The sequence below is a fragment of the Peromyscus maniculatus genome, chromosome 10 (genome assembly GCF_049852395.1).
Source record: "Peromyscus maniculatus bairdii isolate BWxNUB_F1_BW_parent chromosome 10, HU_Pman_BW_mat_3.1, whole genome shotgun sequence".
Taxonomy (NCBI): domain Eukaryota; kingdom Metazoa; phylum Chordata; class Mammalia; order Rodentia; family Cricetidae; genus Peromyscus; species Peromyscus maniculatus.
In genome coordinates this window covers 9,020,749-9,045,791 of record NC_134861.1, presented here as the reverse complement: position 1 = coordinate 9,045,791, position 25,043 = coordinate 9,020,749, and the positions used below count along the sequence as shown (strand labels likewise).

The window sequence follows — 25,043 nt, the reverse complement described above, 5'->3', positions numbered from 1 at the left end:
GGGTCTCTGTTGGCTTTATTATTCCTCCTTACATGGTGGCTGAAGTATTAAAATTGCACAGAAATCTCCATAATAGCATATGAAGGTCAAATCACTGTCCCAAACTAGAAAATCTACTGTCTGTAGCTGGGTTTGAGATCATAAGAATGACCTATTTCTATGGAAAACATGGAAAGCCTTTTTTTTGGATTGGCCTATTATGATGTCATGACTCAGACAAACAGAGCTAAATTAAGAACATTACTGTAACTTGGGAAATAGAAATAGGATGATCAGGAACTCAAGACCAGATTTGGCTATGCATAGAGAACAAAGATTACTCAATCCAACAGTGCCACAACCTCTCCCCGGACACATACATTACATGCATAAATGTAAGGCTCAAATTCTCTGCCTTTTCCATGATACAAGGACACATTGGAAAATGCCTCAAGCATCTTAGACCTCCTCTCTGCTTTGTGCATTTACTATCAAATCTTATTGCAAAGATGATTTTCCCCAATCCTATCTTATAAGATGATGGCATTTTGTTCTTGAGAAACTTGAAGTTGGAGCTCTTTTTGGTCCTTGAATCACTGGAGAATATTTCATTAAGGGTCCAGTGGGTGTAAGCACCCACACTTCGAAAACAGCACAAAAGAACCTTAAAGCAAAGCACAGAAAGCGAGGCAGTGGTGGAGGACACCTTCAATCCCAGCACTTGGGAGGCAGAGGTAGGCAGATCTCTGTGGGTTCAAGGACAGCCAGGGCTACACAGAGAAACCCTGTCTTGAAGAAACAAAACAAAACAAACTAATCCCCTCCAAACACCCAAACAACAAACAACAACAAACCCAAAACATCAAAGGGGCATGACCTTCTCAAGGATGGTTACCCCACACAAATCACTTTAATTGCATGAATAACCAAAATCTTCAAAGAACAAAAGCAGCTAGAAAGACAGGTGTGAATAAAACTGTTACTTTATAAAAGATATACCAAGATACATTACAGATCCAAATATGGATACCCCATTGTAGGGAAAGGGGGCTGGCTAAAGAAATCCACCCTGACCCTGGAGCCTAGAACTAGGGAAAGATGGCTCAGATAAGGCCAGTGAAAGAAACACAATTTGGTTCAAATCAGAGCAATCTCTGCCCCTGGCCAACTGACTTGTAAAACCAACCAATCAGAGAACAGGATAGTAGTTGACTTGATGTGGAAAATGCTACGATTTTTTTAATATCGTTTTGCGTTAGTGTGCAAATAGCTGTAAATAGAGTTGTGATTGAGCCTAGGCATAATATTATAGTTAAAATAAGGCTGTTGTTTGATGTAATTGGGTGGAATCATACTATAAGGAAAATTCCTGCTACCACTATTGTGCTGGAGTGTAGTAGAGCTGATACTGGTGTTGGGCCTTCTATAGCTGATGGTAGCCATGGGTGTAGCCCTAGTACCTTGGCCCTGGGACCCAGGACTAGGGAAAGAAACACAGCCTGGGTTTAGGACCTGAGCCAAAGAAATGAACACTTTATCCCCAAACCCAGAACAAGGGAAACATGCCCTGACTCTGAAACTAGTACCAAAGTAACCCTCTTGGTCCCTAGAATCAGAGTCAGTGAAAGAAATGTGCAGTGTCAAAAAGCCAAGAAAGGCCAGTGAAAAAAACACAGTTTGGCTCTGAAATCAGGGCCATCTCTGTCCCTAGACCACAAAACTGGCCTATCCCTGGGCAGAAAAAAATAAAACAAAACAACAACAACAAAAAACTAACCATTTACTGGTTGACTCTGCCCCCAAGACATCCTATATAAACTGCCTTGCCTGGTCAGTTGTGGGCTGTTCTCTCCACCCTGGTAGAGGCAGCTACTCTCCTGGACACCTTCTTCCCAAATAAGTCTTTCTCAAAAGAGTTTTGGGTGTGAAGATCTTCATTCACTGGCATAGAGAAGGTCCTTGCTGAGAAGTCCCAGAGTGGACAGAGCAAGGAGGAGCTGAACAGAAAAACTTTGCTGAGATGTCCCTCAGTGGATAGAGCAAGGGAGAGCTGAAAAAGTAACTTTTCTCATTTCTGCAGGGGTTTCCCCTTTCGCAGAGTGAAGGAAAAGAAGCAACGTCTTAGGCTGGAGAAGCAGAGCTCTGCTAGGAAGCCCCCTTAAGTGGGGGCTGAGCAAAGCTCAGCTGTAGCAGCTCTCCAGGAGAGGAGCAGGATTGCTATATCCTGCGGGGGAAATCATCCCCCATCACACTAGGTATAGCCTGACTCTCCCAAATAGTCAGGATACCCTTCCCTGCTGAAGTAGTTCCAGGCCTGACTTTCCCAGTCAGGATACCCTTTCCTGTTGAAGCAGTTCCAGGCCTGACTCTCCTGAGCAGTCAGAAAAATTTCCCTTTCAGGGCTGAGCTGTCTCTTTTGCAGCTCCAGCCATCAGAGCTGTCCTAAGCTGCTCAAGCTTCTGCCTGACTCCCCAAGTAGTCAGGATACCTTTCCCAGAGTTGTAAAACTCACATTTTGGTGCCAAAACCCTGGACCAAATCCACAGAGTTGCAACAAATTTACTCACACCCATGTTCTAACATAAAACTCTAAATGATTACCCAGGTGGTGGCCGTTGGCTAAAACATCAGAGACCCTTTAGTCCTTCACTCGGGAAACATATGGTGAGTACCATTAGATGCCAAGATTTATAATTTGCAAACTTAGCTATAAATGTCTTAATTTAACTTTAAAATGAGGTACCATTTTTGTTCTAAGTAATTCAAGAATGGATGGCATAACATTAGGTCAACAATAGACTAGATACACAGTGTCCATAGTGCTCCATAGATGACACTGTCAGATGATGAGTGCATGTCTCAAGTTTGTGTAATTGCATGCTTTCATGTTTTCACAGTGATGAATTGGCAAGAAACACATTTTTCTGATCAATTTCTGTTAGTCACATGTATTTATCTGAAAACATACAAAATTGAAGTGATCCAACTAATAACAAACCTTCAGAAATACAAAATTTTACTCACAACTAATTTACCTGTCTGAGATCATTTTCTATGGCCTTTACATCTGTAATCACTGTCCTGATTTCAGGGTGTTGAGTCCATTCCACATTTTCACCATATTGCTCCTCTTTCCTGCTTAACTGCACCTTTTGTTGTTGAAACACAGACTCAGCATTTTCTTGCTTCTCATCTTGTTTTAAGGGTAATCTGAAGTATTAAGACATATTACAACTCATTTTTAGGGAAAATGTTCATTGTGGGATGTGATTTCATTGCACTAACAGATTGACTTCTTGATTTATTACCCTTCCAAACAACTGAGTAAATTGACTTGAAATAAAATTTCATCACCATAAAATGTGCAGATGTGCCTCAAAATGATTGGCATTGCAAAGGAGAACTTCCAGATGTTCATACAGCAGGATCTGTCCATAGCTATAACCCAAGACCTGAAGAAGGAATCTAGTATCTGTTAGCTCTCTGTTTGCTCTTAACACTTCAAGCATATCTTAATATTGTTTATTACATAAGAAGCTTGATGATCTTTTGTGAACAACACATGATCTGATCATTCAACAGAAATGAGTAGTTCTTTAACATAGAAATATGCCTTAATTTTATCAATGCATGAAAGAGACATATTGAATAGGTTAATCAGTCATCTCCATTTTCTTTTTATTTCATTTGTGTTAACCAAAGTACAGATGGAGGTCTAGCTTATCAGCCTCTACTGGGCATGTCAGTCATGATTACCTTTGTTGGATCCCTAGCAATGTAAATGAGTAATTAATTCAAGATTACAATTGTATAAGTTTAAAAATATTTGAGTTGAGAGATAATGACCCTTTCATACTCTTTGGATGGAGCAATCAATGAATGTTAAGCTTTCTCTAGAATAATTAAGATGTATTAATCTAAAGCCTTTAAAAATATTCCTATATTTTGAACAAGTAATTGTATACAGATGGTTTTTTCCAAAATATTTAGAAATTCAGAAAAAAAGCTGGGTGGTGGTGGCACACACCTTTAATCCTAGCACTGGGAGGCAGAGGCAGGTGGATCTCTGTGAGTTCAAGGCCAGCCTGGGCTACAGAGTGAGTTCCAGGAAAGGCACAAAGCTACACAGAGAAACCCTGTCTCCGGAAAAAAAAATTCAGAAAACAAAGTCCAAATGGTATTTCTTGCAGCATCAACTGTAACAGAAAAATTTGAGAATGATCATAAATTCTTATTCCTAATTGAATAATAGAACTCAGCATAACCATTTGAATTCTAGTTTTGAAGATTATGAATTTACTTATTTAAAATGCTCATACCTAAATGAGGTGGTTACACTTACTTTCTCCAATAATTCCATACTCCACAGGACTGAAAATGTTCTTCCCTCTAGGGCACTAGACCAGAAATTATGAAAACCCCACTGCAGATCTATAATACAATATGATGGTTCAAGTGTTTCTTCCAAACTAAGATGTCACGGGGCTGGAGAAAGGGCTCAATGGTGAAAAGCCCTGGCTGCTCTTGCACAGGACCTGGGTTGGATTACTAGCACCCATATATATGGTGGCTCACAATCACCTGTCACTCTAGTTCCAGGCAATCTGGTGCCCTCTTCTGGCCTCTGAGGGCACTGTATGCATGTGGTATACAGACACACATAAATATAAAATGAAAATAAAAAAATTAAAAAAAAACTAAGATATCATGCCTCAAGGCGCAGAGTTCTTCCCCTTCCACTCCTTTATGCTGTAGCCAGGATTTTATTTTCTTCATTTCTGTTTGTTCTCTCTGTGCTCCACTGGCCTCATTTTCCATGTTTTCAAGTTTCCCTGTGAATAGTTCTTCGTGACTATTTTTAAGCTCCAACAGTCTTTCATATGAATGAATCATGTCCCAGAGTTCCAACGGGCTACTAGAATCTGTATGAGAGAGGATAGCATGGGAATAAGTTATGCACGAGCATATTTTGTACACAGGGACTATGTTTTCACAGTCAATAACTTATACGCTGAACAATAAAGCACTATGTGCCTATGATGAGGAATGTAGTGTTAAATTCTGCAGATAAAACAAATGAGACCTTGCATGATGGCTCTTTTTGGTTGTCAACTTGACTACATCTGGGATTAACTAAAACCCAAATGGCTAGGCACACCTGTAAAGTTTTTTTTTTCTTAATTACATAATTTGAAGTGGGAAGACTCATTCCTAATCCAGATACAGAAGTGGGAAGGTCCACCTTTAATCCAGATCTTTTGAGGTGGGAAGATCCACCTTTAATCTGGACCATACCTTCCGCTGGCAGGTTATATAAAGAACATCTAAGAAGGAAGCTCTTTCTCTTTGCCTGCTTGCTCTCTAGCAAGTCCATTCTTTCATTGGCATTTGAGCCTGCTTCTTCTTCAGGATTTCAGCTGAGGAACAGCTGAGACATCCAGCCTCATGGACTGAACAACTACTGGACTCTTGGACCTTCTATTGGTAGACAGCCATTGTTGGACTAGCTGGACCACAGTCTATAAGCAACTCTAATAAATCATCTTTATTTAAATATATTAATTCTATAAGTTCTATTACTCTAAAGAACCTTGACTAATACACCTTGCTTTTGTTTAGGTTTAAATCTAGAGGAGAAAGGATACAAAATGAGATTTATATATTCAGATAAATGAGCATTATACATTCAGATAAACACTGTAAGAGACCGTCCTGTGATTGCCCACGAGAATCAGTGATCTAAAATGGGCTCAAGGCAGACTGTTCCAAGGAGAAAAAAGCTGCACTGAGAAATGGAGGATGAGCTGGACTCAGAGACACACAAAAGGTGAAGAGCTCTAGCTGGTCCATTCATTTATGGAGACTCCATTGTAATCAACTTCCTTTTAAGATGTAAGAGGTACTGATTTCACTTCAACACAAAAGAACAAGAAAATCAAAACAGCCAAAATATTTTCACTGACGATTATTAAGATAATAGGTTATGAAGATAATGATCTATGATTGACAGAAAACAGATGAAAAGGTCTCTCAGTGTTGTATCTTCCTGTAAAGAGAGGGTCCAGGTCGGAAAACACGGAACTGATGTGGAGCCTTCTGGACTCTATGGTGAGGAAGGTGAATTTGGTAAGATGTGTGTAGATGTAACCAACCGTCTTATTAAATAAGAAACACAGAAACAATGTAAAAGAGAAAGCCAAGAAGTCAGAGCTCAGAGCTAAAATCTCACCCTTCCTCCTGCTGTCCCAGCTTCGCGAAAAAAGACCTACTTCCTGTCCGTTCGTATTTTTAAAGTATGTTGTTCTGCCTTCTCATTGGTTGTAAACCCAAACACATGACTGCCTCGTCACTGTCTGAATGTACAGCCCCCTAGGTCTTAAAGGCATATGTCTCCAATGCTGGCTGTATCCCTGAACACACAGAGATCTTATGGGATTAAAGGCGTGTGCCGCCACCGCCACACTCTTGCTATGGCTCTAATAGCTCTGACCCTGAACACACAGATATCTATGGGATTAAAGGCGTGTGCCACCACCGCCACACTCTTGCTATGGCTCTAATAGCTCTGACCCCCAGACAACTTTATTTATTAACATACAATCAAATTAATATTTCAGTACAAATCAAAATAATATTTCAATACAATTAGATTACCACCACATTTCCCCTTTTCTATTTTAATAAAAAGAAAAAAAGCAAAAGGTTATGACTAACAAAAGAAAAACTATATACAAAAGTACAATAACTATATACAATATATACAAGTAATAAATACCTAAACAGGTATTTGACGAATCAGAGAAAATAATTCCATTATCTATCCTATTTTGATAATTCCAAGATGTATCTAATGTACTTTCTATCCTAATTAATTTTCAACTATAACTAACTAATCTTCAACCATAACTAACTAATCTTCAACTCCCTCAGAGACCCAAGAAGGGAATAATATTAGCTAACAAAAATAAAAAAAGGAAGTGCATGCAAGCAACTTCCAAAAAAATTTTGTGAGTTGACAGAAACAGCCAGCTGCCTGGGCAGTCACCTGAGGTTTCTCCGCAGTGTTGGGGCATCATCTTCAGCCTATAGGCTTAGTGTATCTGACAGACTCATTTGTGAAGTAGGATGTACACAAGGTCAACAGTTCAACCTCACATTGGGTGAGAGCAGTCCACGTACCAGAAACACCTGAATTCCACTAGTGTCCTGTCATGATTCAGGATTTTAAATTCTGGAAATTGTTGACAGTTTTTTAATTCAGCTGTCCATTCTTCTTGGCTGTGTATATATGGCTTCATCTCAGCATCCCCTTCTTCTCCACATCCCTCTATTAAATGCCAGTCTACTTTTGAGAGGCATGAGCTTTCAGCTGCTGTTCCATTGTACAACAGAATCCATCGGCCCTCTGCCTGTTAAGCTGCCTTCGAAGAAAAGGGCACCGTACCTTTTCCGGATGCGAAGGCCACTTCAGGGATGGGGCCATATTGTCCTGGCCTCAGAAGATGCCTTTTGATAAAGCCATAACCACACTTGTTTTGGCAAGAATCAGTAGTCCCTTGTTTCGTGATCTGTCTGTCCATTTTGTCCTGTTGATTCGAGGATACTTTGTTGTCCAGTGGCTAACTTTTGCCAGAATGAAAGTTGACTCCATATGCAGTTTCTTCAATGCCCATATTTTCTCTAAAGTAGATTGGTACTGCCAGGAGCCGACATGTCTCAAAAAAGAAAAATTTTCTAAGTTATTAAAACATTTTAAATGCCATATTCTGTAGATCTCTGAAGGGTTTGAAGATGACCTGTCTAAAACATCTCTGCTCAATTTTTAAAACATATCCAATATGACTACAAGTTCTATGATAATGTCTAACTACTAGCTTTCATTTCTTTATATCCTAATAGTTGATAATAATAACATTCAAGGATCAGAAATTTGCATTACATTGTTAAATGGATGGAATAAATACAATTAGAAATATACATATAGCATTTTCTAACAATATCAGTTTCAAATTTGTGTACAATATAAAACAATTCAATCCAATGTAAAGTATTTAAAACTAGTAATTGTCTTTTTCTTTTCTTTCTTTCTCTTTTTTTTTTTAAACAAGAACTTTAAATCTAATCTCCTTTGCTTAGCCTTTTTCCTAACCCTTGACAATAACTTGTAACCAACCCCCCTAAATACTGAAAATTATCCCAGACCCAGAACCCATTAAAAAGACCAAAAAACCACCTGCCCCACACCACCTCTTTGGGAATGTGGGCGTCGTATTCTTAAAATTGCTTCCTGCTGGGTATGGGCGAAGTTTTCTTTATCCTGAAAGAAAAATTTTAGGTTAATTGTCAAATTCTAAGAGAGGTAACTATATCCTTCACTATCCAGTCTGTGTATAATGCCAAAGTTCAGGGTTTATCTCAAGTCCTTATTCAAGTAGTCTTTGAGACTGGATCATCTCAGCTAGTCATCTCAAATTTGCTCTGAGCACCTTGTAGTTCAAAGCTGATCTATGGATGATGTTTGTCAGCTTAATGATATTATTATTGTCCACGTGGAATTGTTGTTGTTGTGGGGCCCCATCTTCTTTCTGGAGACTTCAGTTGATGTTAGGCCTGGCCATGATTTCCTGCAAAAAACTGATAAGAGACTCGAACACAAAAACATATATATGCAGCTAGCCTTTCTTCTAGAATTAGTTAGTACTCAATGTGACCATTCATATCTTAACAAAGTTTAAAATGTATATATATATTAATCTTGTAAATTTTGATATAAAATTTATAATTTGAGAAAAGTTTAAAGAATCAGAATAGAATCAAAGAGTTGAGATTAGTAATAGAATCGTCCCTTAATTAATTTTGCTTTTGTCCTGTACCATAGCAGAAGATGGCTCTTATTCTGGCATGATACAGGGAGTTTGCATTTACCTTTTAACAACATGCTTGATTTTAAAGAAGGAGAGAGCCATCCTCCAACTCCAAAGTCAGCTTTAAATTTTAATTGAACTGGGACTGTTAGAAGACCAATAGTGTTAAATCTTTAGAGAAAAGCAGAAACAAACATTTAGGAAGACATAAAATTTTTTTTTAGATAATATATACCCATACACCGTTTCACTCTGTTTCTTGGGATAGATGATTTGTTCCTTTTCTTCAGTTGTCTATTTTGTCCAGTGTTCTTCAGATTCCTTAACCTTCATTCTCCTAAAAGACAAAAACAAAAACCTTTCCCCAAGACTAATTTTGGGGATGTTCCTTTTTTGGCAAGTTATTATCTGATGAAATGAAAAGGCATGTTTTATTGATACAAGTTAGTTTAAATTGGATGTTCATGCTGGTTGATGAACTATCACCTCCTCTAATTAAGAGGTCTCTCTTGTTCAAATCGAACCTTTATCAATTTTGATGGTACCCACAGCTTATCTTCTCCTGTAGAAACAAAAGCAAAACCACGTCCCCAATGTAATACATACCCTGGTTTCCATTCTGAGGTCAGCACATCCTTAAAGTATATAGGCTGATTTAATTCTGTAGTTTTTTCTATTATCCAATGTCTCTCTGCAGCTGTTGTTCCTTTCTCATTGGCATTCAGAAAATTCAAAGTTAGAAGAGCATTATGCAGTCTATTTCTGGGGGTTTTTGTTACCCATTTCTGTTTATTTAGCATATCCTTTAGAGTTCTGTTTGATCTTTCTATAACTGCTTGACCTGTAGGATTATGTGGTATGCCTGTAATATGCTTTATATTGTAATAAGCAAAAAACTGTTTCATTTTAACAGAGACATATGATGGAGCATTGTCAGTTTTGATTTGTGCAGGTATACCCATGATGGCCATAACTTCTAGCAAATGAGTGATTACAGAATCAGCTTTTTCAGAACTCAAGGCAGTTGCCCATTGAAATCCTGAATAAGTATCGATAGTGTGGTGTACATATTTCAGTTTTCCAAATTCTGCAAAGTGAAACACGTCCATCTGCCAGATTTCATTTCTCTGAGTACCCTTTGGGTTACATCCTGCTGGTAATGGCGTCTGATTGTAGAAGGAACAAGTAGGACATTTCTTTATTATTTCTTTGGCTTGTTGCCAGGTTATGGAAAAATCCTTTTTTAAACCTTTACTATTAACGTGATGTTTTTTATGAAATTCCGAGGCCTCCAGCACATTTCCTATCAATAATTTATCAATCTCTTCATTGCCTTGTGCTAGAGGGCCTGGCAGACCAGTATGGGATCGAATGTGAGTTATATATAAAGGATGATTCCTTTTCCTGATTGTATCTTGTAATTGAATAAATAGTGAAGTTAATTCTGAAGCATCAGGGATAAATTCTGCAGTCTCAATATGTAACACCACTCTTTCAGCATACTGAGAGTCAGTTACTATGTTGAGAGGTTCTGAAAAATCCATTAATACCAACAGAATAGCATACAATTCTGATTTTTGCACTGAATTATACGGACTTTGAACCACTTTACTTAAATTTTCTGATTTGTAACCTGCCTTTCCTTCTTTGTTGGCATCTGTATAAAATGTACGAACTCCAGATATGGGTTTTTGCCGTACAATTCGAGGCAAGATCCATTCAGCTCTCTTTATAAGATCAATTCTATTGCTTTTGGGATATTTGCTGTTAATTTCTCCCAAAAAATTACTGCAAGCTCTTTGCCAAGGTTCACTTTCTGTCCATAATTTTTCAATGTCCTCCTTAGTTAATGGTACGACAATTTCTGCTGGGTCTATGCCTGCTAATTGACGAAGTCTCAATTTTCCTTTGTAAATCAAGTCAGAGATTTTTTCCACATAAGTTTTTAATTTTTTATTTGGTTTATTTGGTAAAAATATCCATTCCAATATAATATCTTCCCTCTGCATTAATATTCCAGTAGGAGAACGCCTAGAAGGTAAGATAACCAAAATGCAATCCAGCTTTGGATCAATACGATTCACGTGTCCTTCATGCACTTTCTTTTCTACCAAGGCTAATTCTTTCTCAGCTTCAGGTGATAATTCTCTTGGACTATTTAAGTCCTTGTCACCTTCTAAGGTTTTGAACAAATTAGTCAGTTCATCATTTTTTACCCCAACAATAGTTCGTAGATGAGAAATATCTCCAAATAATCTTTGAAAGTCATTAAGAGTCTGTAGTCTATCTCTCCGAATTTGCACCTTTTGGGGTCTAATTTTTTGTAGCTCTATTTTATATCCTAAATAATTAATAGAATCTCCTCTTTGTATCTTTTCAGGAGCAATTTGTAATCCCCAGCGAGGCAAAATTTTCTTTACTTCTTCAAACATTATTTCTAAAGTATCTGCATTTGAGTCAGCTAGTAAAATATCGTCCATATAATGATAAATTATAGATTTAGGAAATTTTTTACGTATCACTTCCAATGGCTGTTGTACAAAATATTGGCACAGAGTTGGGCTATTCAACATTCCCTGTGGGAGGACCCTCCATTGAAATCTTTTAACCGGTTGAGAATTATTATAAGTAGGCACTGTAAAAGCAAATCTTTCTCTGTCTTTTTCTTGTAAGGGTATTGAAAAGAAACAGTCTTTTAAATCAATAACTATGAGAGGCCATCCTTTTGGTAACAGAGTAGGCAAAGGCATCCCAGATTGTAGAGAACCCATTGGCTGAATTACTTTGTTAATTGCCCTAAGGTCTGTTACCATTCTCCATTTACCAGATTTCTTTTTAATAACAAATACAGGAGAATTCCAAGGGCTGGTTGATTCTTCAATATGCTGAGCATTTAACTGTTCTTCTACCAGCTCTTCTAAAGCCTGGAGTTTCTCTGTTGTTAAAGGCCATTGCTGGACCCATACAGGCTTGTCTGTTAACCATTTTAAAGGTAGAGCTGTTGGTGTCTTTGGAAGATCATCAGTTATTGTGCCCTGTTCTTGTATAATATGGATGGCTGGTGACCACTCATTAGAACAATATCTTCTAATATTTCTCTCAGTAACATGTGCTAGTTTATGATTTGTTTCTGAGATTGGAGGGATGTTAATCTGAGTATTCCATTGTTGCAACAAGTCTCGACCCCACAGGTTCATAGTTATGTTAGCCACATATGGTTTTAATTTTCCTCTCTGTCCTTCTGGACCTATACATTCGAGCCATCTTGCACTCTGTTTCACCTGAGATAATGTCCCAATTCCTAACAGTTGAACGTTTACCTCCTGAAGAGGCCAAGTTGGATGCCAAAATTCTGGTGCAATTATGGTAACGTCCGCACCTGTGTCTACCAGACCAGACAACAAAACACCATTTATTTTTATCGTTAATTTTGGTCTTTGTTCATTAATAGAAGTTTGCCAAAAAATTTTCTTTATGTTTTCTCCTGAATTTTCTATTCTCTCTGTTTCATCATTCTGACCAGCATGATTTATTCCAATAGGCATTTGGTTATTTAATTGCTCTCCAGAGCAGGCATTTCCTCTATGGCTGCCGGAAAGGTTTGAACTGGATTTGCACTGGGGGCCTGCCTGAGGCCCCTCTGGGAGTTTCCCGAAGACTGAGGCAAAGGATTACCCTGTCTGTCCTTTGTTGATCTACATTCGTTGGTCCAGTGTTTTCCCTTACCACACCTTCTGCATACTCCAGAAGGAAGGGGCATTCTGTTGCCATTGTTCCTTGAAGAAACATTGTTTCTGGAAATGACCTGTCTACAGTCCCTTTTCAAATGTCCTTGCTTTCCACATCCAAAACATCTAACACTCCTCAAACCTTTTGAAATTACTTCTCCTACCCATGTATCATCATGCTCATCGGCTTCAACATTAATTGTTTCTCTAATCCAATCTTCCATAGGTGCAGATCTTGCCCTTAATGGCCTGATTATTCTTTTGCATGCTGCATTCGCATTCTCAAAGGCCAAAGATTCAATTATTGCCTTACCAGCTTCTGAATCCGAGACCGTTCTCTTTACTGCTGAAGCCAGTCTTTGTAAAAAATCTGTAAAAGACTCTTTTGGGCCTTGCTTCACCTTTGTAAATGACTCAGATTTTTTTCCTGGTTCCTCAACTTTGTCCCATGCATTCAAGGCTGCCGTTCGACATAAAATTAGGGTTTGGACATCATATAAACATTGTGCTTGTGCTGAAGCATATTGGCCTTCGCCCATAAGCTGATCCTGGCAAACTTGTACTCCTTTATCCCTCCATTGTTTTTCTATGTTTTTAGCCTCCTCCTTAAACCAAGTCAGAAATTGAAGTCTCTGGCTGGGTTCCAGAACACCTTGTGCGAGGTCCCGCCAGTCCTGTGGTACTATCCTATTATATGTTGACCAAGTGTTTAACATTTGCTTTACATATGGGGAATGCATGCCATAAGATACTATTGCCTCCTTAAACCTTTTTAAATCCAACATTTCAATTGGAGCCCAAGTATTTTGTGTAGCCATTTGATCAGGCATCTGCTGTACTGTTACAGGATAAATTAAGGGTGACTGTGTGAAAACAGGCTTTCTTTCTGCAACCTTATGATCCCGACTTGAAACAACTTCACTGTTAATTTCTTCTGTCTGAATTTTTACAGGTTTAACAAGTTCTTCTAACGCTGTTATCCTGGCACTTAAATTGACTATCTTTTTAAATATTAAAATGTGGAGTATTATAGTGATGAGGTGCATAATTCCACCAATACTAATATTATATAGTTGTTCCATTGCCAGACTGCCTAAAATTTCGAACAAAAACCAATTTTCTTCCAATGTACACATAAAACCCATTTGTTTTTTAATGTGGAAAAAAATTCTCTTTTAGATAGTTTCCTTTAAAATATCTGATATATTATGACTTACCAAATCTGCGTAGAACAGTAGAAATCCGAGGGGATTTTCAAAGCAGCCACCTAGTGTCCCAGGTGTAAATCCAGAGAGAGAGAGAGAGAGAGAGAGAGAGAGAGAGAGAGAGAGAGAGAGAACGCACAAGAAAGCGTAGCCGGCTAAAGCTTAAATGCAGCCACGTGTTCCCTCTTGTGCCGAGTTAAGGCTTGGGTCTGGCTTCCTTAAGCTCCGACCACGTGCGTTGGCTTTACAGGCGGGGCCCTGTTCGGCAGGGCAGGTCTGAGTTGTTTGTAGCACCGGCTTTAGGCAAGCTGCTCACAGACCTAGGCCCGGGCTAGAAGTTGCTACCCGGACTAGGACGCCAGCAGCTCGGACTAAGAAGCCGATCGCCGCCGGCCGCCGTGTGCCGCCGCTGCCGCCGCCACCGCCGCCGCCGCGGGCCGCCTGCCGCCCTTGCGGGAAAGCGGACCTGCCGCCAAGCCAAGCAGTTTTTAATGGATTCTTGTCACGTTGGGCGCCAGATGTAGATGTAACCAACCGTCTTATTAAATAAGAAACACAGAAACAATGTAAAAGAGAAAGCCAAGAAGTCAGAGCTCAGAGCTAAAATCTCACCCTTCCTCCTGCTGTCCCAGCTTCGCGAAAAAAGACCTACTTCCTGTCCGTTCGTATTTTTAAAGTATGTTGTTCTGCCTTCTCATTGGTTGTAAACCCAAACACATGACTGCCTCGTCACTGTCTGAATGTACAGCCCCCTAGGTCTTAAAGGCATATGTCTCCAATGCTGGCTGTATCCCTGAACACACAGAGATCTTATGGGATTAAAGGCGTGTGCCGCCACCGCCACACTCTTGCTATGGCTCTAATAGCTCTGACCCTGAACACACAGATATCTATGGGATTAAAGGCGTGTGCCACCACCGCCACACTCTTGCTATGGCTCTAATAGCTCTGACCCCCAGACAACTTTATTTATTAACATACAATCAAATTAATATTTCAGTACAAATCAAAATAATATTTCAATACAATTAGATTACCACCACAGATGTGGCTTGCAGAGACCACAGGACAGAACCCCGGAGGGGACGGAGCAGTGTGGCAGAACACTGCAGATCTGCTGAGACCCCTCCAACACAGAGTGTGACTAAATGCTTATGCAGGAAGGCATCTTTAACTAATGGAAAGACCTGGGGGGCTTCCAGGGAACTGCAGTGCTCACAGAATGCCAGGAGGCATGTTCATTCCCAGCAGGCCGCTGGATAAACTCCTAAAGTCAGGGTACAATGGGTTAGTAGAGAGGTTCTGCCTAACACTGCGGAGAACTGGAGGCTGTCTGAACAGGACTGGGAAGGGGCAAGATGCTTAATGTATCTTAAATATATCAATCTTAGTTATTTCTCTATTGCTGTGATAAAACGCCATGCTCAAGGCAGCTTATAAAACTTTAATTAGGGGCTTACTTTCAGAGAATGAGAGTCTACTGACCATCATGTCTGTGAGCACAGCAGAAGGCAGACCAGCATTGTGCTGGAGCAGTATCTGAGGACTCACATCTTGAAACATAACCAAGAGGCAGAACAAAAGAGACACCCTTGGAACAGCACAGCACGAGGCTTTCTAAACTTCAAAGCCTTCTGGACTCTCTATGGCGAGGAAGGTGAATTTGGTAAAATGCAACTTGCAAAGACCACTGGACAGAACGCCGGAGGGAATGGAGTAGTGACACACCTCCTCCAACAAGGCCACACCTCCTAGTCCTTCCCAAACAGTTCCACCAACTGGGGGCAAAGCAACTATTCCAATATATGAGCCTGTGGGGACCATTCTCATCCACACTACCACATTCCATTCCCTGGGCCCCACAGGCTCATGGCCATATCATAATGCAAAAGTCCCAATAGTCTTCCAGAAAGGTCCTGCCCAACCCTGGGCGTCAGGGGGGACTGGAGGCTGTCGTAAGAGCAGAAGGAAGTGTCGACGTGTTTAATGTGACTTAAATGTATCCCATATTGAAATTCAAAGAGGTAGACTCATGGGAACTACCTTTTTAAAAATTTAATGATTGCTCAAACAAATCCAAATCAATATGAACTAAACAGCACAATGGTGGACAAATTTAACTACAGCTTACCCTCAAACAAGGCATATTGGAACAGTGTCAGTCCATGTATACATTGTGTTTTTTGAATTGTATTGGGCTTTCACATAATCTGAAAAGTTCACAGAACCACATATTGTAGGAATGTTGAAAAAAAACCCATAAGATGTTTGTCATGAATATATAAAACATACATACAAATTAGTCTATTTTATAATCTGTTAATAAAAGAAAACACAGGAGGCCATAAGAAGCAGTTTATCAGAGTTATGAACATACTTCTGTCCCTAAGTGGTATGACCTGAAGCCAAGACAAATATAAACTAAGGTTAAAAAAAATAAAAGCCACATTCTACAAGCACACTGCTTCTTAACCACAATGTGGATGCCTGCCATCTCTAGGAGGGCAGTTTGACTTTCAGATATATTGGTGGCTGCAATTCAAATGTAAAAAGGACATGAGCACTGTGTGGTTAAGCAGATGCCCTCACATGGGCGTCTAGCAGGAAAAGGAGGAGGCAATTGTTAGGTTGCTGCAGGAGTTCTATTTCAGAAGTCAAAAGACGCTTGTAAATTTTAGATCGTCAGGGGTTGTCACTCTTATGTCCAATAAAATGTTATTGAAGAGTCAATAGACTCTGAGTACTTATGTAGAATGAACATGATTGAAAACTTCAGGTGAAGGACAGATTATCAGGCTAAATAAAAAGCAAGCTACAACTACACCCTGCAACAACAACAACAACCAACAAGCAACAACAAGAGACATCAACCACCTAAGGGCTAGAGAGATGGTCAGAGGTTCAGACTACTGGCTGATCTTGCAGAAGACCTCAATTGGACTCCCAGCACAGACATGGTGCCTCACAACCACCTGTAACTCCAGTCTCAGGGGATCTGATGCCCTCTTTTGACCTCTGCTGGCACTGCACACACATGGTGAACATGCATACATTCAGGCCAACACACAGACACATAAAATACAGGTTAAAAATGCAACGTAACACAGGGCCACTGCACTCATGAACTGACAGCGCCCCTGGCTATCTTCCTAAGACCTGAAGAGGACCAAGACAGTCAACGTTCCATCATGGACGGGGAGGACACAACAGGAGGTTGCATCCTGCCCAGTTTGTGCACCCAGTGACACTTTACAAATACAAGACACAAAATTTGGCCACAGTGCCCGAAGAAATTCACAGACATCATCTGAAATTCCAAACCCACCTACTCAGTAAGGGATGGGGCCAACAATCAGTGGGACAGTGGGCAGCGTAAGCATGCTTCGTCATCAATACACATGCTAAGATCCGAAGTAAACCTGCACAGGATTATTAAGTCAAAACAATTTCAGCAACAAGAATTGTATTCCTTGAGGATAAAGAAATCAAATTGGAGTTTAATGATTAAAATTTAATACATATTGACAAAAGTATCAAAAAAGACAGTTTATTAATGAAGATATAGAATTCAGGCCTAGCGTGTGGTTAGTTTCTACAGTCAACTTCATATAACCAGGGAAGAGGGAACCTCAACTAAGCAGTCAGATTGGCCCGTGGGCATTCTGTGGGGCATGGTCTTGGTTGCTAATTGGCGCAGGAAGGCATAGCCTGCTGTGGGTTGTGCTAGCTGTGCAAGAGAAGCTAGCTGAGTGTGAAACTACGAGTCAGCTGGTGAGTCAGCAGCATTGTTCTCCCGTGTCTCCTGACTCCAGGTACCTGCCTCGACTTCCCCCTTGTGATCTGGAAGTCTGAGCTGAATTAAACCCAGGTTGCTTTCATTTGCCAGGGTTTTCAAAGGGACAAAGGGAACCTAGAACACCCAGTGGCACAGGTCTGAAATCCCAGCTACCTAGGAGGTTGAGGCAGGAGTATCAAAGGCCACTTAGTACCTGAGCCACATCGTGAGTTCAAGGCCAGTTGAGGAATTTACCAAGACTCTTTCAAAGGAAAAAAGTAGCCCGAGAGTTGGAGACAGCTCAGCGGTGCAGCATGTGCTTAGCATGCACAAGGGCCTAGGTCCAGTCCCCAGAACCACACACACACACACACCAGTCAACAGAGAACAGACACAGGGAAGAAGGTTAACACTGACTTGACAAATAACACTGAATGGGGGGACTGAACCCAGCTAGACACCCCATGCTGGCATAAAGATGCCCGTATCCGGAACAGGTTACCTCTTTTTGAGTTGTTGGCCAATGGGGTCACATGACACTCTTGCCAATACTCTTGGTGACCCTCCAGAGCTTGTCAGTAAGACTCTCTTGCTGAAGACAACACAAACCTCAGTGCCAGAACATGGAAACTCAAGCCGGTACTCACCTGGAGGCCACATCCCTACTGGCTAGCTTGCATGGCACTGGAGGGCGCTATGCATGCGACTGGAGGAGAGAAGTACTCATCAGTTTCCCCCAGCTGGGACCCCTGAAAACTGCAATGACTGGCCTGACAAGATAAGCCCACTGGAGAAATAGTGGCATTAATGTCACGGGATTAGCCAACCACTTTCTGATTGGTTCTGAGGTCTGCGCCATGAGATGGAATTCATACCTAGCACTGTTAAAGTGGCCAAGAATCTGTGGCTAGATAGGTCAGAGGCCCTAGAGAAGAATCTAGAGCTGTTGTTCTGCTAAATGGACGCAGCACTAAAATGACCCCTAATGACTTGCTCTATACACATAAATCAGAACATCTCTCAACCTCATCAGAGAAGCTCCTCCTTGCTGTAGATGGCGATTAATACAGATTCTCGAAGAGTCAATGTGTAGAGAAGAGACTGTGGAGTGCTCAGTCCCAGATGCGACATACAAATCCCACCCCTCCCTAAGGCCCAGGGATCTTCGAGAAAGAGGGGCTGGAAAATTCTAAGAGGCAGAGATTGTGATCACACCAAGGCACAGCAGGGCGGGTTACAATAGGAAGTCACAGTAGCTGTTATGGTATGCAAAAGACATGCACGAGCTCAAACAGAAAAAAATCCGAGCATTAGATGGGGAGGTGGGCATAAAATCCCACGACCGGCTCAGGAGCCATTGGCATTTGATACTGGTGGAGGGAGAAGGACCCCTGGTCGGTCATACACATGCCGGGGCAGGTCCCATCCCCAAGACTAACTGGCAACACACTGGACTGCATGGAGTAGAGGGGACAGAACTCAAGGCTGGGGGAGTGGAGAGGAGCGTGGGGAAGGGAGGGTAATACGACCAAAATACATCATATGAAATCATCAAAGAAGTACTGAAAATACTGTTTAAAAAAACAACACTGATCTATACACTAGGCACTTACTAGAATGGTGGAAATGAAAAAGGCCCATGATAATACTATGTGCAAACACAGAGGAACTGGACACTCTGAGTCTAAATATTGGTAATGGGAGTGGAAAATGATTCAAGTACTTTTCAAGATGAATTGGTAGCTTCTTAATGGGAATACAAGATGAAACAACTGTGGAGGAAGATTTATTGTTACCCACGTTGACAATGGTGGTGAAGTATGTGTTAAAACATTTAGACACCTAACACATGATGGCACACTTTGCATACATGTAATTTATTTTGGTCAAGAAGGCCTCAGCAGAGTTACTGAAACACATGATTCTGTTAGGGTGACAAATGTCTAAGGGGTGTCGGGCTGAAAAGAGACCCACGGGAAACTAGAGCAGCCAGGAAGAGCGAGCTCCGGCAGTGAGAAGTGACAGCGGGGATCTGGAGGGCAGAGGAACAGGACAGGGTCTGGACTTTCAAAATAGATGGTTCCGGGGACAGAAGTGATCGAGGTTTGAGGAGGTGGAGTTCTAAGGTTACTACAGCAAAAAGAACCGGCTGTGAATGCCTCTCATGTGGGGTGCAGCGGGAGTCCCCAGAGCCCTCTGGCTGGGAGTTGAAGTGGTTCTCTGTCTAGCATGGTACAGAGGGCATCTCCTGTGGGCCCAGGACCTGAGCACTTCAGCACTCTGTGAGTCAGGCCTGAGGGATGGACGAAGGGACCCAGATGCAGCAGAGGCCTCCTGTTCACGCCCTTCAGGGTGCTCACTCGGCTGCAGACGGACTCACAGCAGGGACGGGGCCACTCACCATTGCCTGAGGCTGTCTCAGAAGGCTGGCTTCGGCTGTTGGCTTCTTCCATTTCGTTGACTTGATGCACTTGGGTTTCCATCTGTAAAACAGCACTATTTCAAAATGTCTCTCAAATTTACATAGAAGGTAAGCGCACAGAAGTAGTGGTTTTTAGACTTTAATAAAACACCTAAGTAGAAATGTAATTCTAGATAAGACTGAGTTTGTCAAAGGGAGCCCCAATTAACGGCTCCTGTTTATTAATAATTAATTAATTTTGAGACAGAATTTTATTATGGCCTAGAATTTTCTATGAGACCAAACTGGCCATGAACTCACAGAGATCTGTCTCTGGGATTGAAGGTGTGTGCTACCACACCTAGCCCTTATGTCTCCCACTTCTTAATTTCTTTTTCAAAACATACTCCTTTACAAAAGTCTTTTTACTTTACCTCCATAATATATTTCAGTTGATACAACATCATATTGTCTTGGATAACATATCTTAATAAAAGGAAGTTTTCGATGCTTATTTACTTATAACTAAGACTAATATTAATAGTTGTTTGCAGTTATTTTAAATTAAATATTTATTCCTGTATGTAATAATAAAGCCGCCACACGGTGCATGTGGAGTGTGTTCTTCTTCCCTTTCCCCTTTGCTCGGGTGCCTGGGATCCAGTTTGGCCCCCTGGCCTTTTGTAGCAAGCACGCTTGCTCCCTGAGCCCCCTCACCAGCACCAGGCACCTACTTAAAAAGTCAGCTTAAGGGCTGGAGAGATGGCTCAGAGGTTAAGAGCACCAGCTGCTCTTCCAGAGGTCCTGAGTTCAATTCCTAGCAACCACATGGTGGCTCACAACCATCTGTAAGGAGATCTGGTGCCCTCTTCTGGCCTGCAGGCAGACATGCAGGCAGAACACTGTGTACATAAATAATTCTTTTTTAAAAAGTCAGCTTAACACCGGGTGGTGGTGGTGGTGGTGCACGCCTTTAATCCCAGCACTCGGGAGGCAGAGTAAGGCAGATCTCTGTGAGTTCAAGGGCAGCCTGGTCTACAGAGCAAGATCCAGGACAGGCACCAAAAATACACAGAGAAACCCTGTTTTGAAAAACAAAAAAACAAAAAAATCAACTTAAATATTTATTGTAAGTCAGGATTGAGTATAAATAATCAAATCTCACAGCATACAGAGAAAGCAGTTGTCTCTAGTTAGCTGGCCAACAGGAGAAGGCCAGCACTGGTGGCTCCATGTCTGTTTTCCTTTGTTGCTGCTGGGATCTCAGTTCATCTTGACTGAGAGAGGACGTTCGCAGAGGGTGAGACTGCCTTTACCTAGCCTGCCAGCCGAGCCTGCAGAGCCGGTGAGCGGGCTTTTTACTCTGCGTCATCCCTGGTTTGGGGGTCTCTGGGCATCTGTGTTGGTAACTAAAGTTTCAACAGGATGGGCTTTGGGGTGGCTATCAACTCAGGGTCTCACTTGACTCTCCTCATCCTCTCCACTGCCTTCTTCTTTGTCTCAGGCAAGGAGGAAGCTCCTGCAGAATCATGGCCTACAGCCCAGGTACACACTTGGTCTTCCTGTTTAGCTTGTTCCTCTGTACCCTGGCTCACAGCACCCCTCTATCGCTCATACCTGCATAGGGGGCTGGGATGCTGTAGTGGATGTCATAGGGTCACCAGACACAGACACTGGGATGCTGTAGTGGACGTCTATACAATCACCAGACACAGACACTGGGATGCTATAGTGGATGTCCACAGGGTCACCAGATGTAGACACTATAAACCTTTGCCTGACTTTGGGCCTTTACAGCCTCATTCAGCCAACTGCAGGAACATTCTCCAACTCCTCATTCTCCTGCCTGCAAGCTCATGATTCTACTAATGTTGCAGGGGAATTGTGTGAAGGATCCTGGGCCATGGACAGTCTCTACAATGGGTAAGATCTGCTATGCATTTACTGCCTTGAACTGAAACCACCAGGACCTGGAAATCTGCATCTTCCATCCCTCTTCCTTCCTCAGCATCAGTCTCCATCACCGTCAGGGAGGAGTGGCTTCCTGGGTCACTCTTTTTGGCAGCCTGGCACACAGAAGCGTTGTCCTGTTCCTCTGGCTGAAACTCCTATTTTCACATAATAAAACCCGGTGTTGTTTCCAAACCTTCCTTGACATGACTATGTCTGTAAGACAGACACTGCCCTCGTGAGGACTCACAGACCTGACTCCCTACCAGATACCCACGGTGCAGGCTTGGGGTGGGCAGCACCGGGGATGGGCACTGGGAGGCTGAGGTTCGCATCCTCGGTGCTCAGGGTTATGGTGATGCCGATGGCAGCCGTGACAGCTGTAGCTCCCCGCAGTGGGATGTCACTCAGCCTGCAGCCCAGGTCCCCGGGGTCTGCTTTACTCCTACAACCAATCAAACTATGCTTCGGATTATTCACTTACAGTACCTTGTGCTTTTCTTCAGCTTGTCTCTTTGTCAGCCTTAAAAAAAATTAAAATCTTTTTAGGCAAACGTTAAACATATAAAACACAAACACTGTCTTTTTTTTTTTTTAAAAAATAACTATCTCTGCAGTAATTTACTTCACATGTCCATAACAATTATATTTGATTTAAAGTACAATCCTTTCCTATAAAGCAGATTCAACTATAAACAGAACTTAAGGGACAAAGAATAATAGAACGTGTGATAGTTCTAATTGTCAACTTGACATAACCAGGAGTCACCTGAGAAGAGAATCTCGGTGGGGGATTTCCAAGTCAGGCTGGCCTGAGGTCATGTCCACAGTGGACTGTCTTGATTGTACATTGAATAGTGTGGGGAAACTCAGCCCATGGTGGGCGGTACCATTCCCCAGGCAGTGGCTCCTGTAACGGGGGTTAGCGCTCTCTGTGCAGTCGGTGCACGGTACTCTAAGCACTCTGTGTGTCACGGCTGTTCTTTCCCTCACAGTCGGTGTGGTAATGTACTAGATAGCCTGTAAAGGAAGGAGGGGGACAAGGGAAGGGCAAGCCACCGTGTGAGTGCACACAGGGAGCCGACCGGTTCAGAACTGAACCTCAGAACGGCTGGGGTTGGATGATATCGTTTAAATCATAAACAGCACATGCCACAACACGCTGTGAAAGCAACATGCACTGTGAAGTGATAGAGCAGCAAATGAATCCGTGTTTGCATGTCCTTTGTGGACATATACAAACAGTAGCTTCAGAATCTCGCAGTTTACAGAAAAGGTTGGACTCTGCATGGGGTCATAGGCTTGTAAGCTCAGCTGCACACGGCAGCGTGATTTCCAGGTCAGCCTGGGAGGCCCAGACAGGCTGTTTGATGGCTTTTAAAAAAAGTGACAGAAACCTGGGATGGCGCTCAGTGCAGAGTGCGTGCTTGGCGGGCATGAGGCCCTAGGTTCAGTACTGTCATCAAAGCTTGAAGAACACAGATAAACGAACAGAATCTAGGAAAAGGGGGAGGGGGCAAACCTGCCATTCTACTTTCAGTGAAATTAAGTTACATTAAAAAAATTCTTCAACATGTGTCTTTATCAGTTGAACTAACTGCTCATCACCCCTTAGACACCTGCTCAGCGCTCAATGCGCAGCAACAGCACTGTTGGAACTGTTGTAAGCAGGAAGACAGTTCCGTATGTTGTGACTTTATTATTCAACAATAATCTTTGACACACTGTTAACAGTTTACTTAGCTACTGCACATGAGGAAAATCTCCGTCATCTCCAGAATGCATACAACAACCTCTAAATCAAAAAACCTCACATTCAAGGGTGGCCTACAAAACCATGGCTACTCACCATGATCCTTAAAACACATAGGAGATGATTAGGTTCGTAGTATGCCTTGAGTGTCTTAATACTCTGTTGTTTTATAAAAGTTATTTTACAGTTGTTTTATAACTTTACAGCCTTATTTTTAACATCTGATTTTTAAATTAAATTAAAATTTAAATTATATATATATATATATATATATATATATATATATATATATAGTGTGTGTGTGTGTGTGCGCGCGCGCACATGTGTGTGCATGTCTACGTGGAGTATGTGCACCTGAGTGCAGGTGTCCGATGAGTTCAAAGGAGGGCACCCGACACCCTGGAACTGGAGTTGTTGTAAGCTGCCTGTGTGGGTTCTGGGACCCACACTTGGGTTCCTTACATGAGCAGTCTCTTAACCACTGAGCCGTCTCTACAGCCCACAGCTTAGTTTTATGTCGTCATTCCATTTGGCAAATAGAGTAGCATTCCATTTCTGATCCATTTTCACAAAAACAATCTCTCTCTCTCTCTCTCTCTCTCTCTTTCTCTCTCTCTGTGCGCGCGCATGCGCGCGCACACACACACACACACACACACACACGCACACGCACACGCACATGTGTTCACATTTATACAAGCTCAAATTACAGTTTACTATTAGCCTGATATAATGTATCAAGATTTCAAATACTTTGTCATCCAACTATTTCAGTTGCATTCACTGCCCGCTCCACTGGATCATTTCCACCCTCATGCAAATATCTCCTAAAAAAGCTCCATTTTAAGAGGGAAAAAGAAATGCTTTTCAGCTCCACTCCCTTCTTTACCGTTGTCCACCCACTTCTCTGTTGCTTTTCTGAGAAAAAGTTCTCCAGGGACCTGTGTGTCCCGTGCACTGTCCGGCTCTGTAACAGATGCTTACTGAGGAGCCACTGAGGACAGTACACCGTCCCCATTTATACCCATGTGCTGTGTCAGTAGCTGGACAAATTGGTACTAACGGGTGAACCATGCGATGCCAATCCACAAGCCAGACAGCGCACAGAAAGACGCCAAAGGGGCCAAACACCCTAATTGTTGTGCTAGAAACCCCATCCAATGACTGAGGGAATCGGATGCAGAGATTCACGGCCAGGCCCCAGGTGGAACTCCTGGAGTCCAATTGGCAAGAAAGAGGAGGATTTATATGAGCGAGAGTTGTTGAGACCAAGGTTGGATAAAGCACAGGGACAAATAACCAAACGAATGGAAACACATGAACTATGAACCAATAGCTGAGGAGGCCCCAACTGGATCAGGCCCTTGAATGGGTGAGACAGTTGATTA

General features: G+C 41.8%; 1 protein-coding gene across 12 annotated transcripts in view; it reads right to left on the bottom strand.

Annotated features, from left to right (window-relative positions):
- The window catches only part of LOC102922011 (uncharacterized), a 134,190-nt gene that overhangs the window by 20,285 nt on the left and 88,862 nt on the right, over positions 1-25,043 (bottom strand). For 8 of the 12 annotated variants that reach the window (XM_076545857.1, XM_076545858.1, XM_076545859.1 and 5 more), the window contains 5 exons: positions 22,392-22,425; positions 21,923-22,060; positions 19,953-20,034; positions 4,691-4,901; positions 3,015-3,189 (listed from right to left, as the gene is read on the bottom strand). In XM_076545857.1, coding sequence (XP_076401972.1) covers positions 3,015-3,189; positions 4,691-4,901; positions 19,953-20,034; positions 21,923-22,060; positions 22,392-22,425 — 640 coding nt within the window. The remainder of the gene's footprint in view (positions 1-3,014; positions 3,190-4,690; positions 4,902-19,952; positions 20,035-21,922; positions 22,061-22,391; positions 22,426-25,043) is intronic. The other 4 variants (XM_042285666.2, XM_015991818.3, XM_015991819.3 and 1 more) reach the window with 1 other exon arrangement.